General features: G+C 43.6%; 1 protein-coding gene across 1 annotated transcript in view; it reads right to left on the minus strand.

Annotated features, from left to right (window-relative positions):
• The window catches only part of CAMK1D (calcium/calmodulin dependent protein kinase ID), a 307209-nt gene that overhangs the window by 115980 nt on the left and 175983 nt on the right, over positions 1 to 15246 (minus strand). The window contains exon 3 of the mRNA XM_019543697.1: positions 10807 to 10881. Within this exon, the coding sequence (XP_019399242.1) occupies positions 10807 to 10881 (75 nt within the window). The remainder of the gene's footprint in view (positions 1 to 10806; positions 10882 to 15246) is intronic.

The following is a 15246-nucleotide window of genomic DNA, read 5'->3' on the forward strand; positions in this document are numbered from 1 at the left end:
CGGGAGATCATCGAGTCCAGCCCCCTGCCCAAAGGGCAGGAAGTCAGCTGGGGTCATAGGATCCCAGCAAGATAAGCATCCAATTTACTCTTGACAGGGTGGTGCAAAATAAAAAGAAATCTTCATTTTGGGTCCCACATACAATCCAAGTAATTGTCCAACTGCTATTAGCTCAGGCTCTAGCTGCTTTTTTATATCAAGAAGCAACTGTTTTCCTCAAGCAGCTCTAACATTTAGTGTTACAGTGGTGTGGTAGCCATGATAATTCAGGGAATATGCAAGAAGCAAGCTTTCTTAATATTTTTTATTGGACAAATTGTATAGTCAGGATCATTGTTAGACAATATTTTGGACACAAAATACCCTTACACAGGCCTGGGAAAACAGCAAATTGAGCCTAAGCCAGGCATTCTCAGACTCAAGGCACCCCTCATTAGACTTGAGGCACCTGCTGGAAAATTCCAGTACTTAGTTTTCACTCATTTTTGATCTTGGAAAAATCATTTTATTTTGTTTTAAAGAACTAGCTGACAACAGGTCAACATTTTTTTAAATTTGTTGATTCCTATTTGAAATCTCTGGATTTATCTTGTGAATCATATTTGCACACATCATAGTGCTGAGCAGCACCCGTGAAAGGATCTCACGGCACCCCAGGTTGCCACGGGAGACTGGTTGAGAATCACTGGCTTAAGGAAACCAGGTAGAACGATTACTTTTGTTTAACCCCGTTATATAAATGAAAACACCCAATCAACAGGGGAAGAACTCTTTTCACAGAACAACCGTTCCATCTCCGACCTCACAGCCCTTGTCCTCCCAAAAACTTACTTAAGAAGTTCAGAAGATGAGCCTAGGAAGAAAAACTGATAACTTTACTGGACACTACAAATGAAGGATTAAACACAGGCAATGGTTTTGTAGCTCATTAGCCCCCTGCTAACATCTCTGTATCCACAGGTAATAACAACAATCTTCCTTTTTGAATGGCTTTATTCTTTTATACAATTAAGTCTGGGTATTTCAACAGCTCTTTACTTGCTTCTCTTTGCTCAACAGGTTAGTGCCCCCTTTCCTTTTTTAAGTGACCATCTGCACCTACATAAGTTCACACAAAAGTAACTGTCCAACTGTTATTAGCTTAGGCTCTATCTGCTTCTTTCCCGACCTTGAGGAAGGACACTTTGTGCCTAAAAGTTTGTCTAACATTTCTCCCAGTTGGTCTAGTAAGGCTAAGTACAAATAGTCAAAAAGCCTGAGGCTGCATTGATTCAATATTCACAGGTTAGTCTAAACTACATACACTGAATTAATAAACAAGTGATCACACATTCACTTTTGATTCTGGAAATGCAGCCACAAGCCTGCAGTGACTCAGGCCAGAAGTTGGAGGCGCTAGAGCAGGGGTGTCCAACCTTTTTGAATGTGGGGCCAGATCATGAACTTTTTATCACCCAGTGGGCCGGCGAGCCACATTCAGAGACCTCACAGGAAGCGGTATCACATCACCCCACTGAAACAAAAGTACAGTGTTTACTTCATTTCCCAACGCAGCACCTTGGGCCTCAGAAAAGAGCTTGGAGGGCCGCATGGCAGCCCATGGGCCGTATGTCGGACAAACCTGTGCTAGAGCATGGCTCCCTGCTCTGCTCAAGCAGACAGCTTGGGCCAAAGCCCGCTCACCCACCCAGCAAGGGCAGGTTTGTGGGGAAGGTGCAAAGCATCCTGGGATGCTGGAGGGACTGTGAGTTAACTTGAAGTTGCAAGGGATCTGGGACAGAAGTTCAACAAACCAATTTAACCTATATCAGTTAAGTCTGATACTACATCTGTGCAGGTTTGTCTTAAACCACTTTCCACCATTTTGAAAGCAGTTTATGTGCACTGAACTTGTGTTGTGTTACAGATTTGAACCAGTTTCTGATTACTTACACTGGTGTGTGTGTAACTTCTGTCCATAACCTAAAAGATACTACTTAACAAATCTTGCTTCTCTAAATTTTTTTCTTGGCATTTTTACCTCTGCTTTCAAATATTGCTTTCATTTTACAACTTTGCATATTATGCAGCCTGAATTACATTCTTTAATGGGAGAGGAACTTGTAACTATTGCGTCTCAGAAGAGGCTGCCACACAAGCAAATGATCAAACTGGACATTTACCAGGGGCAAAAGGAGTTATGATACCTCTGTGGTCAAAGCTGTCCTGGAACGGCCTGATGAAGGAGGAAAACCAAACTTCCCAAGGATCAGGGTTGGTTAGGTGTACCTAATAAGTACATATCCCACACTTCAAATCATATCTACTCCTTACAGTTACCGGTGTGGGATTATCCAGATATGTCTAAAATTCATCTTGGGAACCACTCTGCTGTGCCTATTTATCCATTACTAAAACACCTGCCTATTCATTACTCATCACTTCTTAGACTTTGATCTGTTCCACTCTGCCTACAAACTCTTGGTACAGAAAAGAAGAGGAATGTCTTTCTAACAAGTACTTTGGAGCATAATCCAGTTGACTTAATCATTTTTCTTTTCAATCCAAAAATATTCAGGAAATGCTCCTGAAAAACCCACTATCGTTCATTTACCAGAGATACAGTGCCAGGGGACTGGTTCATTATGAGGCCAATCACTCACACAGCTCTGATGGGCAACTATTGAACTATAGTGCAATTAACTGTTCTAGCTTAGATGGCTGTCTCAAAGATAGAATCACCGTTGTGTCACTCAGCCTGTGTAGAGCATAATAAGCCACAATGGTTTTTTTCTTTTTATTCTAAAGGACACCGATACAATGATGATGTTCTGATTACATTAAATACTATTCACCTAACCTCTATATTGTCTACACCCCTGAATGACAGGCTTCAAAATCTAATGTCCCTTATTTGCAATTTGGGCCCATTTCTTATTAAACAACAAAGCTCAATTCTGCAAAGTCTAGTACTGATTCTTGTGAAAAGCAGTTGTAGCTTGTAAAAAAAATAAAAATTAAAAACCACTTCATCATTCTCAGCAGCACCACAGTCTTTTTCCCTCAAGAAGCACAGAAAAGGAAGGACGGCCCCATGGTTAGGGCACTGTCTTGAGCTGTTGGAGACCCTTGCACCATCAAAAATTTCCTGGCCATTCTTAAAGCTTTATCTGCCAAAGGGATTAGGTACCCAAGCACTGTCAAACCAGAATACTTGAAACCCCTGTTCAGCTACCACCTTAGTGGTTAGGGCTAGGGCTACCACATGTCTGGTTTTCCTAGACATGTCCTCTTTTTTGACCCCCTGTCCTCCTGTCCAGGAGGGTTTTTAAAATGCAAGCAAATGTCTGGGTTTTTGCTTTGCCTCTGCTTTTCCCAGGCACTTCCAGCTGGGCTGCTTGGAGCTGGGAGCAGCAGGACAAAGCGACTGGCTGTCAGGGGATCACATACTCTGTGCATGGGCCCTGGCAAGCTACTTGCAGGTAAGAAAAACAGAGACACAGAGACAGTGTGTATATGTGTGCAAGCTACACGGGCAGCAGGGCTGGAGGCTGCGGGTCGGGAGTGAGGGGCCAGTGCACTCCGGCAGGGCTAGGGGGGTAGAGGGCTGTGGCTTGAGAGTGAGGGGCACCATCACTGCCCCCTCCCCATCCCCATAAAGCCCTTCCCCCTCTCCTGTCCTGTCCAATGAAATCAGCATTAGAGAGGCCCTGCCTTTCCAATATTTAATGGATTATATACCCTGCAGGGCCCCTGTACTGTTCTCATTTTTTATGATTATTAAAGGAAGTTTAAACATGCTCGTCTAAGACAATACAAAAGATTAGAAAGAGCCAAACTCTGTTCAGAAGATGATGTGCGATCGTATTTTCTGGATGTCTGGACAACTGCCATTTCTGCTGCTAAAATACACAATCTGACGCATAGTCAGCCATTGAAATATCATTAGGAAAGACCTAGAAGAGTGCAAAAGTCATTTAATTATGTCTCTATGCAAAATGCGTTTCAGTCACGGAAAAAAATATGCATATGAATGAACCTATATAACGCCTCTTGTATAGTAAATCTATGCTTTGGTTTAATTAGCATCCTGATGCGATCCCTGCATACTGTGTGTATCAGCGTTTCATAACATAACGTGCCCTTGCTAGACTACTTAAGGAAACTGGGCAATGAGGCACTTCCCTCAATCGACTGCTGTTTTTCTTCAAGGCTGAATATTTTAATTTAAATGTCACTTTTTAAAATGGCACACGCTCCACCGCTCTCAGAGCACACTCATGCCATGCTTATTTAAAAAATAAAAACTCAGTGCTTACCCAGTGCTTAATGCTTTGCTTTCTACTCTTCACTTTCTTAGCACTCAGTTGCTGGATGCTTATAGGTGAAGTAACAAAACCAAGGTTGGTTTAGCCTTCCACAGTAATAAAAATGTCTATGGATTTTACTGCAGGTACATTAAATGTCTTTTTCAGCTACTCTCCAGACCTTTTACAAGGTTACATCTAAATTTGCATGTACTTTGATAAGATGAATATTTAACTTTTTAATTCTTTAACTCTGTTACTATGGCAAATGGAGTCAGTGTTATCTAGAACATAATAAGAAGAATATTATAATTATTTGATTATTAGAATAATTAAGAATAATGCAATTAAAGGTTCTGGCAAAAATCGGTAGTTCCCAACACTGATGTGTCAGGACATGGTAACAGAGCACTTGAGACGTCTCATTACATCTCCAGAGATTGGAGCTGGAGCCTTTCCCTAAGCCTCACGTCACCCTAGCAGCCTGCAGAAGACATCTCCAGTGGGGAAGCTAAGGCATGGCTTAATGAGGGACCTGGGTAAAACAGCCCTCCTTTACAGTATCAGCAACTCTCGCAGCAGGCCATAAAGTATATTGTGCAGATCTGTCACATATTGCTGTGGTCATTTTCATTTTCTTCAAACAGATATTTAAGGGCAAATTCTCAGAATCAAGCTCCAGTTCACAAACTTTTTTATTTAGTTTTTTTTAGCACAAGGTCCCTTGTTTTAAAAAGTACAGAGCACCTTTTACCTGGGTCCTAACGGTCCTTGACCCACTTCACTGTCTCAAACCCTTAGGGACACTGACAGTAATGAGTTTTCTTTTTGGATCATGGGCTAATTTGGACAAGAAAAATTTCCACACGAACTCAGATGCAGATGTTGAAGACACTGTTCAATCCCTCACCAAGTGCTGTGCGGGTCCCAATATACAACCCTCACTCTTCAAGGGGAGTAGGCAAATGTGGAAGGCTTGTGTCCATAAGGGTGGAGGGATCAGGCCTACCTTCGAACTACCATGCAGGAAAAAAAACATAGGTGCCAAATGGAAAGAGTCAACATTTGGCTTTTGAAGCTTCTGTTCTGACTTTTTAAAACAAAACAAAACAGAAAAACTTTGAAATTTAGAGGAAATTCCCCACCAAATTCAGAGTAATTTTAAGGCAACTCAAATCTAGGACCAACGCTACTAGATAACGTGAACAATCCTGGTCCCATTGAAGACAGTCACAAAACTCCAGCAGATTTCAATATGCGCAGTAGGCCAAATCCTGCTCGTCCCACCTGGAAGTATTCTGGCTGAAGTCAGTGGGGATCAGGGGGAGGCGACAGGGACAACCGACTAGTGGTAACCAATAGGGGATCAGTGACAGAAGGAGGGGGAGGCGGCAGGGGCAACCAATAAGGGCGGCGTCCTAGTCGCCGACTTAGGGGAATGGGGAAGGGAAAGAGAATCAATTGCTGCTGGAGCCTTGTGTTCATGATCGCAGCAGCAACCAGAAGTCACTATTTCCACGGTGCGCTGGGTACCCATGTGTATCTTTATGCTACCTGCAGAGATCACTAGTGACATGCAAGGCAAATGGAGGTCATGTTCAGAAACAGCATTCCCTTCTGCTCTTTAACTGGCTTTTTCTACAGACACAGTATGACGAAGGTGTATAGCTACATGGGCTCCAAATGAATACAGGATTCTCTACCCAGGGGTGGACAATTATTTTGGGCGGAGGGCTTATTGAGTTTTGGCAAGCCATCGAGGCCACACAACAGGCAACCAGGGGCAGATAAATATTCATTTTCTAAATTTTTTAGGGGCCCCGCGGGCCGGATAGAATGGCCTGGCGGGCGGCATCCGGCCCCTGGACCGCATTTTGCCCACCCCTGCCCTAGCCTGAATGAAGGACATGAGCAATATCAACCAGGGTTGTAAACTTAGGGCTCAAGAATATGGAGAACAGGGCGAGCAGGGCCAGGGCTTGCTGCCGATGTCTGCTGGGGAGGTGGGGGCAATGGTTGCGCTAACTTCACTGGCTGACACCCCTGTTACTCACCTCGCCACCTCTGCCACATGAAGATCTGGCCCATGAGGAGCCCCATGGTCTGGCCCAGGTGACAGGATGAGTGGCAGGGTGTTAAGGATATTTTCAGTCTTGGTAATTCACCAGATCTACTAAGAAGGGGCAATGAGGGCCCTTGATATACACCATTAAAAAGTTGGTACTAGCCAGCATAACCACAACAGGGTACCAGGATAAGGCACAATTATTACTACGTCCAAGAAAATGTGACATGGAATCTATTTGGAAATGAACCACCTATGATTACCAAGTAGGGCACTGGCTATGCTTAGCTGCAAGCAATCCTATGCTCAAACCAAGCCAAAAAATTTGATAAAACATTTATTTGTGGAAGTAATTTATTTTCCCCAATCATCTCCAGTATCCTCTTGGGACACTGCTCACTCAGCAAACAAAAGAAACAAAACCCTCCAGGTATTTTATCATTTGTCTTCATTCTCAGCAGGTAAAGAGTTGCTGCAGATCTTAATGTCATTGCATGGCATCGCCATTAGGAACGGGGCAGTGGGTTGCACATCATTTGTACCGACAAAGGAAGCATGAAATTACAATAATGCTGGTGAAATCAATCCTGAATACTCCGTGGTGCCTTTCTGGCATATATTTCTTCTATGGTATTTTAGTAACGTCTTAAAATCTTCATAGAGGAAGCAGTAGCAGCTGCCATCTCATAACTATATTTTATGTTATTGCCCAACTCTCCCCACTATAAGACCCTGGTTTCAGTTGCTTATGATTGCGCCAAACCTGTAACAACTTGGGCAGAAATTTTTCAGATAGTTAGGTATTTGCCTCAGACTGAATTCTTTTTGAAGATAGCAGCTAAAGTGTCTCAACCATTTTGGGGAACGGGGCTAAGGGAAAACATTCCTTTGCAATGTGTGTGTATGTATGTGCGTGAGTGCGCACGCACGCACACGCGCACACACACACACACACACACACAGTATAGTAACTTTTACCCTGAAAAATTCTGCCTCTCTCTTCTGTAGCATCTGGCAGAAGGGTGGCCTCCGTTCTAGAGATGCATCTTGTGCCCTCGCTACGGAAATCTGCCTAAATCTGGCCATGTTTGTAAGCCTTTAAAATAACCCAGTTCATAGGCAAAGGTTCTGTGGAAAAAAAACATGAGATATGATCCCATAATGAAAGACTGCCCTGATACATACACACACAAGGGGGTGAATTAAGGTTTCAAAGGCAATCTTTACTTCTGACATTTCTTAATTATCGAGCAGTTGGCTTTGCAACCTTAAATTTTAATGCAGTGTTTGTGTGTGATAGATTTGATACTCAACACATTCTCCTTTGGGAGTTTCTGTTGTATTATTTGCAAAAAATAACCCAACACAATATGACATGACTTTCCCCCCCGCCCAACTAGTAAACAAAACTTGCTTTCATACCTTGTCACAATTATAAGTAACTCTGTGAACCTCAACAGCCTTTCAAATAACTTATTCCCAGGGTTTTAAAGCACCTTGTGTGTTGCAATTCAACAGTTAATTTGCAGCTAGTAACAACCTACACTCTTTATAAAATAGTTCAACCACAAAGATATTTCTTTCCTTTTTTTTCTTTTGTAAAAGGGAAAAATTCTTTTCTACATGCAACATTCAGTGTTGGTTACAGCAAAAGCAGAGATGGATCCAAGAGGTAAATTTTTGCTCTAGATTTCAACAACCACAAAGGCTGGGAGTGTTCAGATTTGGAGTCTGCGACAAAAATAAAGCACAGCAATCAAAAACTGAACCAGATTCAGCTTCTGAATTCCCTCATATTTGGGAGATCTTTTATCCTGCTTCTCATTAAGAGGAAACAGACCTTTCTGTCTGTGAGCTCTCAGTGACTCCAATGCCACCTCCAATTCTATTTTAATCAAAATGCCATTTCCCAGAGCACCGCTGAAGTCATGCATTGCTCATCCAGACCAAAGGCAGGTTTTAAATAAAGGTAACTCGAGCACTGATTTGTTCGGGAGAAATAAATGAAAATTGGAAGCCAAAAACCACAAGAAATATAATAGTATAGCAGACCAAGCTGGAACTGGAGAGGTGCTAGTGCCATGTAGTTTTTAAGCTGTTGTATCAACAAGTTGATGTTTCCTAGGAAACAAGAAATTATCCATGCATAAATCCTCATAGATGGAATGCAGGAAATGGGGCATGTTAAACTGATTTTAATTCTAAAGAACTTGGTGAAACCCTAGCCCTAACCCCGAGACATTTAGGGCACTTCAGAATATGTGATGGAAGGAGGGAAGCGTGCATGAGCTGAAACAGCCTTTAGACACAGCTCAGACTATCCACCACGCATGCACGGCAGGGATGGGTCTTCAGCCAGCTCCTCCCACCCAGCTGATGGATTGGACCTTCTTCTCCTGGGGGAGTGCAGTACAAAGACTATGTCATTACTAGCACCCACTCTGAACACAGTACAATCAGGCCTTGCCTGTTGAGTGACAAGCACCTGAGCAATAAAACACTAGCCATTTTGCTAGGATTTTTCCTTTCACTTCAAAAGGGATGATTTACAGAATCAAGCCCATTGATGGACCTTTAGTACAATGTATTTTTTTTTTCCCCCACAAAACATCTCGGTGTTATTCATGACAACTCATAGCAGGTTCCTCATTTCATTCGACTGCCACAATATTTAGCACTGGACGCTTTTGATATAAATGCGTTCAGCTCCAATGACTTCTGTGGCCCTTCACTGCCAAGACTTCAGTGAAGCTATGTCTATTCATGTCAGGTGAAGTCCTGGCCTTTGGAATCAAATATTTCAAATCAACCATTAAAAATAAATGAAGGGAAAAATAGCTACAGCAAGAGGAGGTGAAGCAGGAAGGAGGAGAAACTGATATTAATAAATAATCCCCAAGCAAACCAAATTACAGCTGAAGACAGAAACATCTTGAAACACCTAAATATCTTAGAATTAACTGATGGAGAAATCCTTTATTCCCCTGAGATCAGGAAACACTTTTGTTTTCAGGTATTTCTAGTGCTCTGTCCAAACCCTTCTGAAAAAAGGAGGGGCATCTACTACTCCCTCTGATCTCACAGCTAGGAAGTCTTCTGTATCTTCTGTATGTCTTTCTTTGGCAGCCAGAGCATCTCTGTGGAGGACCCAGCCTTCAGCTGCTCCACTTTTTTAAACTTCAGTTTTTTTAGACCCCTGGATATCCAGGGGTCTAATTTTCATTCCCACGTGTGCCTGTTGCTGACCCCTTTCAATATTCTGACTGAAGAGATGACTTGGCGATACCGAAGCAATCCTCCTGGCCTCTGATGTGAAATGTCTCGCTTAGTAAAGTGTAGCAGAAGGAAAAAACAGGGGAGAAGGAAAGCTACAGTTGTGCCAAATGGGAGAGGGGAAGGAACTCTCCTGTGAATGTGACTTCAGAGAAGTTCACTCCAGAAGATGAATGCAACAGAGATCTGCACTGCCAGTGAGACACGGTGAGCACGGGGGAGATGAGATGCTCCACCAAGCCACCAGCGTTCACGTAACAAGTTTCAACGTAGAGAGCTATGCATGCACACTTTTGTTTCAAGAGAAATGCTACTCAGAGGGCTATGGTTAGGGTGAGCTGATGTGCCAGTGATGATGGATGACTCTCTCGTTGGCTCAGATGTGGACAGGTATTCCGTGTAGAGCCCTTATCAACTCTGTCAGTAATACTTAGACAAGGAAGAAGTTTTCTTCACAACTGGCTAGTGGGTACAATCTAATTTCCATATTTAAATGCAAACTTGCATGTTCATCATCTTTGACCTTCTGTTTGTCAGTACAAAACAAATATCATTTATACTACACAGGCTTTGTTTTTATGGGCTGCATAGTCTCTCTCTCTTGTTTCAGAAAGAAGCAAAGAGGGAAGACCAAAAAAAATCTAATCTTGGTTGATTCACAGACAACTAAACTGTGGCAATTTGATTCTCCCTCTCTCATATGCATCACATCGCACAGTTTAGATGTCTGTGAATCAACCAAGATTAGTTTATTTTTGTCATCCGTTTTTCGTCCCTTCTGAAACAAGACATTAAGACCGTGCAGCCCATAAAAACAAACTCTGTGTGACATAAATGAAGTATGTAGTGTGTATATACATATGAGAGAGAGGGCCCATGCCAAATGCTGATCCCTTTATGCAAGCCAGTTAGTACTGTACTCTGTAAACTATCACACAAATTCGAATGAGGCTATTTACAGAATACATTATTTAACAATTTCAGACAGTGTATGAGGGAAATCTGGCCCGCAGTTTTTTAGTCATTCCACCTAGCTTTCAGAGAAAGTAAAAGGAAATAAATATTTCTGGTCTATTCCACTTTTTTTGGTTTAAAAGAAACAAAAAAAAGCCTATAATAAGAACCATGAATAAGTTTGACAGGATGGTTAAATAAATAAACTTAATTAACTTGAGTACTTACAGTTGCATAACGAGATATAAGTGGTTTGGACTCTCATATATATCTTCCAGAGCAACAATATTTTCATGCTTGATTCTGAAAAACAAACACCACCACAAGATCAGCACCAAATTAAACGGTAATCCTTAGCAGCTGCCAAAAGAAAGCTATTTTCACTTAGATGGGACTTGGAACTATTTTACAAAGCAAGTACAGAATCCAGCTGTGTCAGCTCTCACAGGTGCTTGTTAGTCTGGAATACAGCTATTACTTACCTAGCAGGAAACTCCCTCCACCTGATATTATGCTGAAATCTTTAAATCCTTTTAGAGCATTAAGAGATTGTCCCTCTTTCTTGTATGAATAAAATAAAATGATGTTTTGCTATTGAGATCCCAGAGCAGTATCAACTCAGAGCGCAAGGATTTGCATACTGTAGAGTTACCGAAGCAACATTTAGCAGCCAAAAAACACAAGGATTGGAATATGTACACATGTTGCAATGGCTGGAGATCCCCACGTTCAGAGCAGTTCCACTCATTCTTTGCCAACACAACATCCTCTTCTCACAGTAGCAACAATCATAAAATACTTTGTTTCAACAGTGCCTTCCACCCAAAGCCCCCACCCATGTACATTTGTAACGAATTATCCCCTCATAACATGGAACGAGACATAATTCAGGCCATGCTTCCCAAGAATTGTCACCAGCCTCTCACAGCAGCATCCTTACCATTTAAATAAAAGCAGCTCAGCCATCTGGATGCAGGAGCAGGTTGCTGCTGCTGAGAACCGCTAGGCCCCTTGTTGCTCAGAGCATTAATTTTGAGGGGAGAATCACTTCCGCTAACACAATCTAATCAACTGCTCAGAGCAAATCCCCTTTGGGAGTTTTGCTTAAACAGTTCCAACTGTTTTCAAAAGTGCAGAGTTAACTTGCTTTAAGCCTAAAGTAGGATAGCTGTTTAACTAGAAGGGGTATAATATTATTTATGCAAACTATAGTGGTTCAAGTGCAAGAGGTATCTTGGAAAACCAGCAACTGGAACATACGATTCATAAAAAATTGCCAAGGATATTCATGCAAGAGGCAAGGATTTTTGTGGATGATAAAACAGTGAATCCAAAACACTCTCTATATATTGGGATTTACCGTATTGACCAGAATCCCAGATAACTCTAAATTTAAGACAACCCTCCCCATCAATAACTGAGTTTCTATACCTGGAAAATTATAGATTTGTTATAATTTTCCAGGTACAGAATCCAGTTAGTGGAAGCTCATCTTAAATTTGTTCTCCCCACTGCCATGGAACTCCAGGGAAACCCTCTGCCCCTTGCTCCCCTGCCTGCCCCCTGCCACGTACCTCCTGCTGCATGGCCCCCTGCCAGCTGCCCCTCCATGCCTGTCTGCTCCCCCCTGCTCCTCCCCACAGCTTGCCCCCAACCTCCTCCTACTCGCCCCTGCAGCCTGCTGCCTACCCCTTCTACCCTCCCTGCATCCTGTCCCCCCCTCCACCCTTTGCCTCCCCGTGCCTGCCCCTCCACTCCTCACTCACCCATGCCCCTTACCTTCTGCTGCAGCTCTGCTTCAGCTCTCGGGCACTCAGCAGCAGTGGGGGCCCTGGCCCCAGTCCAGCCCAGCAGCCAGGCCAGGTCAGGACTGGAGGGACCAGAGCTGGAGCAAAAGGGGCAGCTAGTATGGGGTGGGCAGGCTGCAGGGGAGATCAGGGTACAGGGGAGTTGGGGGGGGGGATAGGGTGTAGGGGAAACCACGCTTTGGTTTCCTCGAAGCTCCCCCAGCCACATGCCCCCTCCCCCACCAAATGAGCCAATCCAGCCTGCGGCAAGTGGAGGCTCAACTCTGCCTTCATCCCTGGAGCCCAAGTTGGAACTAAGCCTAGGCTGGCACTTGAATCCTAGATGAGTCTCTACCCCTCGCCCACATACCTCACCTTGGATTCGAGTAAATATGGTAATCTACTTTAGTCTCAAGGGCCCAGTTTTGACCAGTGCTAAGCACCCTGTACTCCCACAGAAGCTGATGAGAGTGGAGGGTACTCAGCATCTTGTAGGCTGGGCTGCATACGGGGTTGGTCCATTTTCCTCAGAGGTCAATGGAAAGCTGCCAGTGAGAGTAAGATCATATTCAGCAACAAAAAGCTGCATTTATCAGGAACCTTCATACTCAAGAAATTTTGCATCAGTGATACATCAACGCAAATTTAACAAGCTGTAGGATGTTGCAGCAATACATAAAGGACTACATGTCATCTTCTCTATGGGAATAGCTGAAACATCCCAACATGTTCAAGCAAATCGCCCAGAGAAATGGCATGAGAGCTCTAGCATCATAATCTTGGTGGCAAGAGACCACTAAAAAGGCAGCTCACTTCTACTCAGTGTGGCTCATATCGCACGTAATGAGAATTGGAGTTTGGAAGTCTTCCTTTCTATGTGCAAAATTGGAAGTCTTGAGCCTGGTTACCTTGAGAAAGGCAGCATTTGCCAGTTAATACTAGAACTGTCAAAGGGTTACAGTTAGGGTGCAGACATGTTTTTCCTTATTTTAATCCCAGAAAATGAATATGGTATTTCAGATATCATTGGTTGGATCCTGAAAGGAAATACTGACTTCAGTAGCACATTTTGTATCACTAACACACCTATACCCCCGCCTCCCCATGTACATGCATGCACACGAACACAATAACTCCCAACATCATCATGTTCCAAAAGGTAGTTTTAATTCAAACCTCCTTCTTTCTACTCATCATAACTGAATATGCATTAATCCCACAGCATAACACTGTAATAACTGTGTTGACTCTTGGCTTTTGTAAGAAGACTTCTCTCACAGGCTCTGCAGATGTTTTTCAAACACTAGCTAATCCTAACTCCCCTTTGAGATAGCAAAGTATTAGAAACCATCTGAAACACAGATAAACTGAGGCTTGCTCAGGAACATACTAGCTCAGAGTTGTTGCCCAGAAATACTAATACTCGGCAAACAGAAAGATGCCAGAAGAAAATTCACCAGGTCTTTCCCCCATCTCTAATCACAGTGAAGTACAGAGAGGTGGCTCAAGGGCGAGCTGGTGGAGAGGTCACACTCCTCTTTGATTCCCACTTCACAGCATTTACAACAAACCACCTGGCAATAATGGACATATTTCTATTCAGGTGGAGCTGAGGGAGTCAACTGACTTCTAGGTTCATTATCTGATTCCTGCTAATCTCTACCCTCCATAGGTGTTAGCCATTATTGATCTTCCACTATTTAAGTTAGCTTCTCTCTTAAAATGATCCTGTCTGTTATCTACTCCTGGTAATGTTGCTCAGCTCCCCTCCCAGCATGTCCAATCAAGGTGTACTCTAGGAACCTGTACTAGGTGACTTTGTTCCTAGGGGATTCGAACCCACAACAAATCAGACACAGGGAGGGAAGGGGCAGAGCTGAAGGCAGGCTCAGCAGGACAGTTGTGCAGCATTCAGAGGCAGGAGGGAATTGCAAAGGTGAGGCAAAAAGGTAAGTTATTGAAGCGATGCTTTCCTGGGTTATACATTGCAGCAGATGATGGAGCCTGAACTAGTAGTACAGCCAGTAGGTGATATACAGATAAGTACAGTCAGATCCAGAGGGGCTGGTCACCTTTGGTAGTGGTGTTGTAAGCGACTGAAGCAAATCTTCCCCCAACCCCAACCGTCCATGTGTTGCGAATATTCCTTCCAGGACCCAAAATTATCCCCCTCAGGATCCCTCCTCCCGTCCCCAGCGTGGTACTCCTTGCGGGGTTCTAGTTAGTGAGAAAGACCAGATGGTGTTAGCATCCGAGCAGGATGGCAGGGCGGTAGGGATGAAGAGGGGTGTGACGGCAGTAGTGACCAAGAGGGATTGTGGGTGGGGGAAGTCCAGGGGGCGTGTAAGTATGCAGTGAGATTTGGGTGCTTAGAGGGGTAAGGGAGGGCTCAGCAGGGCGTGAGCCCAGCTGAAGAGTTCAAGCTTTTAGAGGTTTCTGTTCCGTCAGAGACTGGCTGAGGATGCACGAGTGGCAACTTTCCTATCTCACCAGCCACCCATTGCAATGAGTGGGATGAGTAGATGCACCTGAAGAAGCAGTGGAAACAGACCTGCAAGACAAGGGCAACTGCATGTATGACAAAGGCTAGTACAGCTGCAGAGAAACACAAAAGAGCAGAGGAAGGAGGGTCTCAGAAAGGCTGCTGCAGTGACAGGACACCATGCTTGGGATCACAGGCCAATGCTTTCCACATGTGCCACAGGGGAAGCTTGAGAGCATATCACTATCTTTGTAAATTCTTGAAGCAATACGTCCTGATCCTACAAGCAGTACTGTCTGTGTCACACACACACATATAAATAGAGCACTTCTTCTCCATAACTGTCTCCAGCACCTACCTGCAGAACAAATGACTTAGCAGAAGTGGAGGACAAGCATC

Source organism: Crocodylus porosus, unplaced genomic scaffold (assembly GCF_001723895.1).
Source record: "Crocodylus porosus isolate Cpor-Errol unplaced genomic scaffold, CroPor_comp1, whole genome shotgun sequence".
Lineage (NCBI taxonomy): Eukaryota > Metazoa > Chordata > Crocodylia > Crocodylidae > Crocodylus > Crocodylus porosus.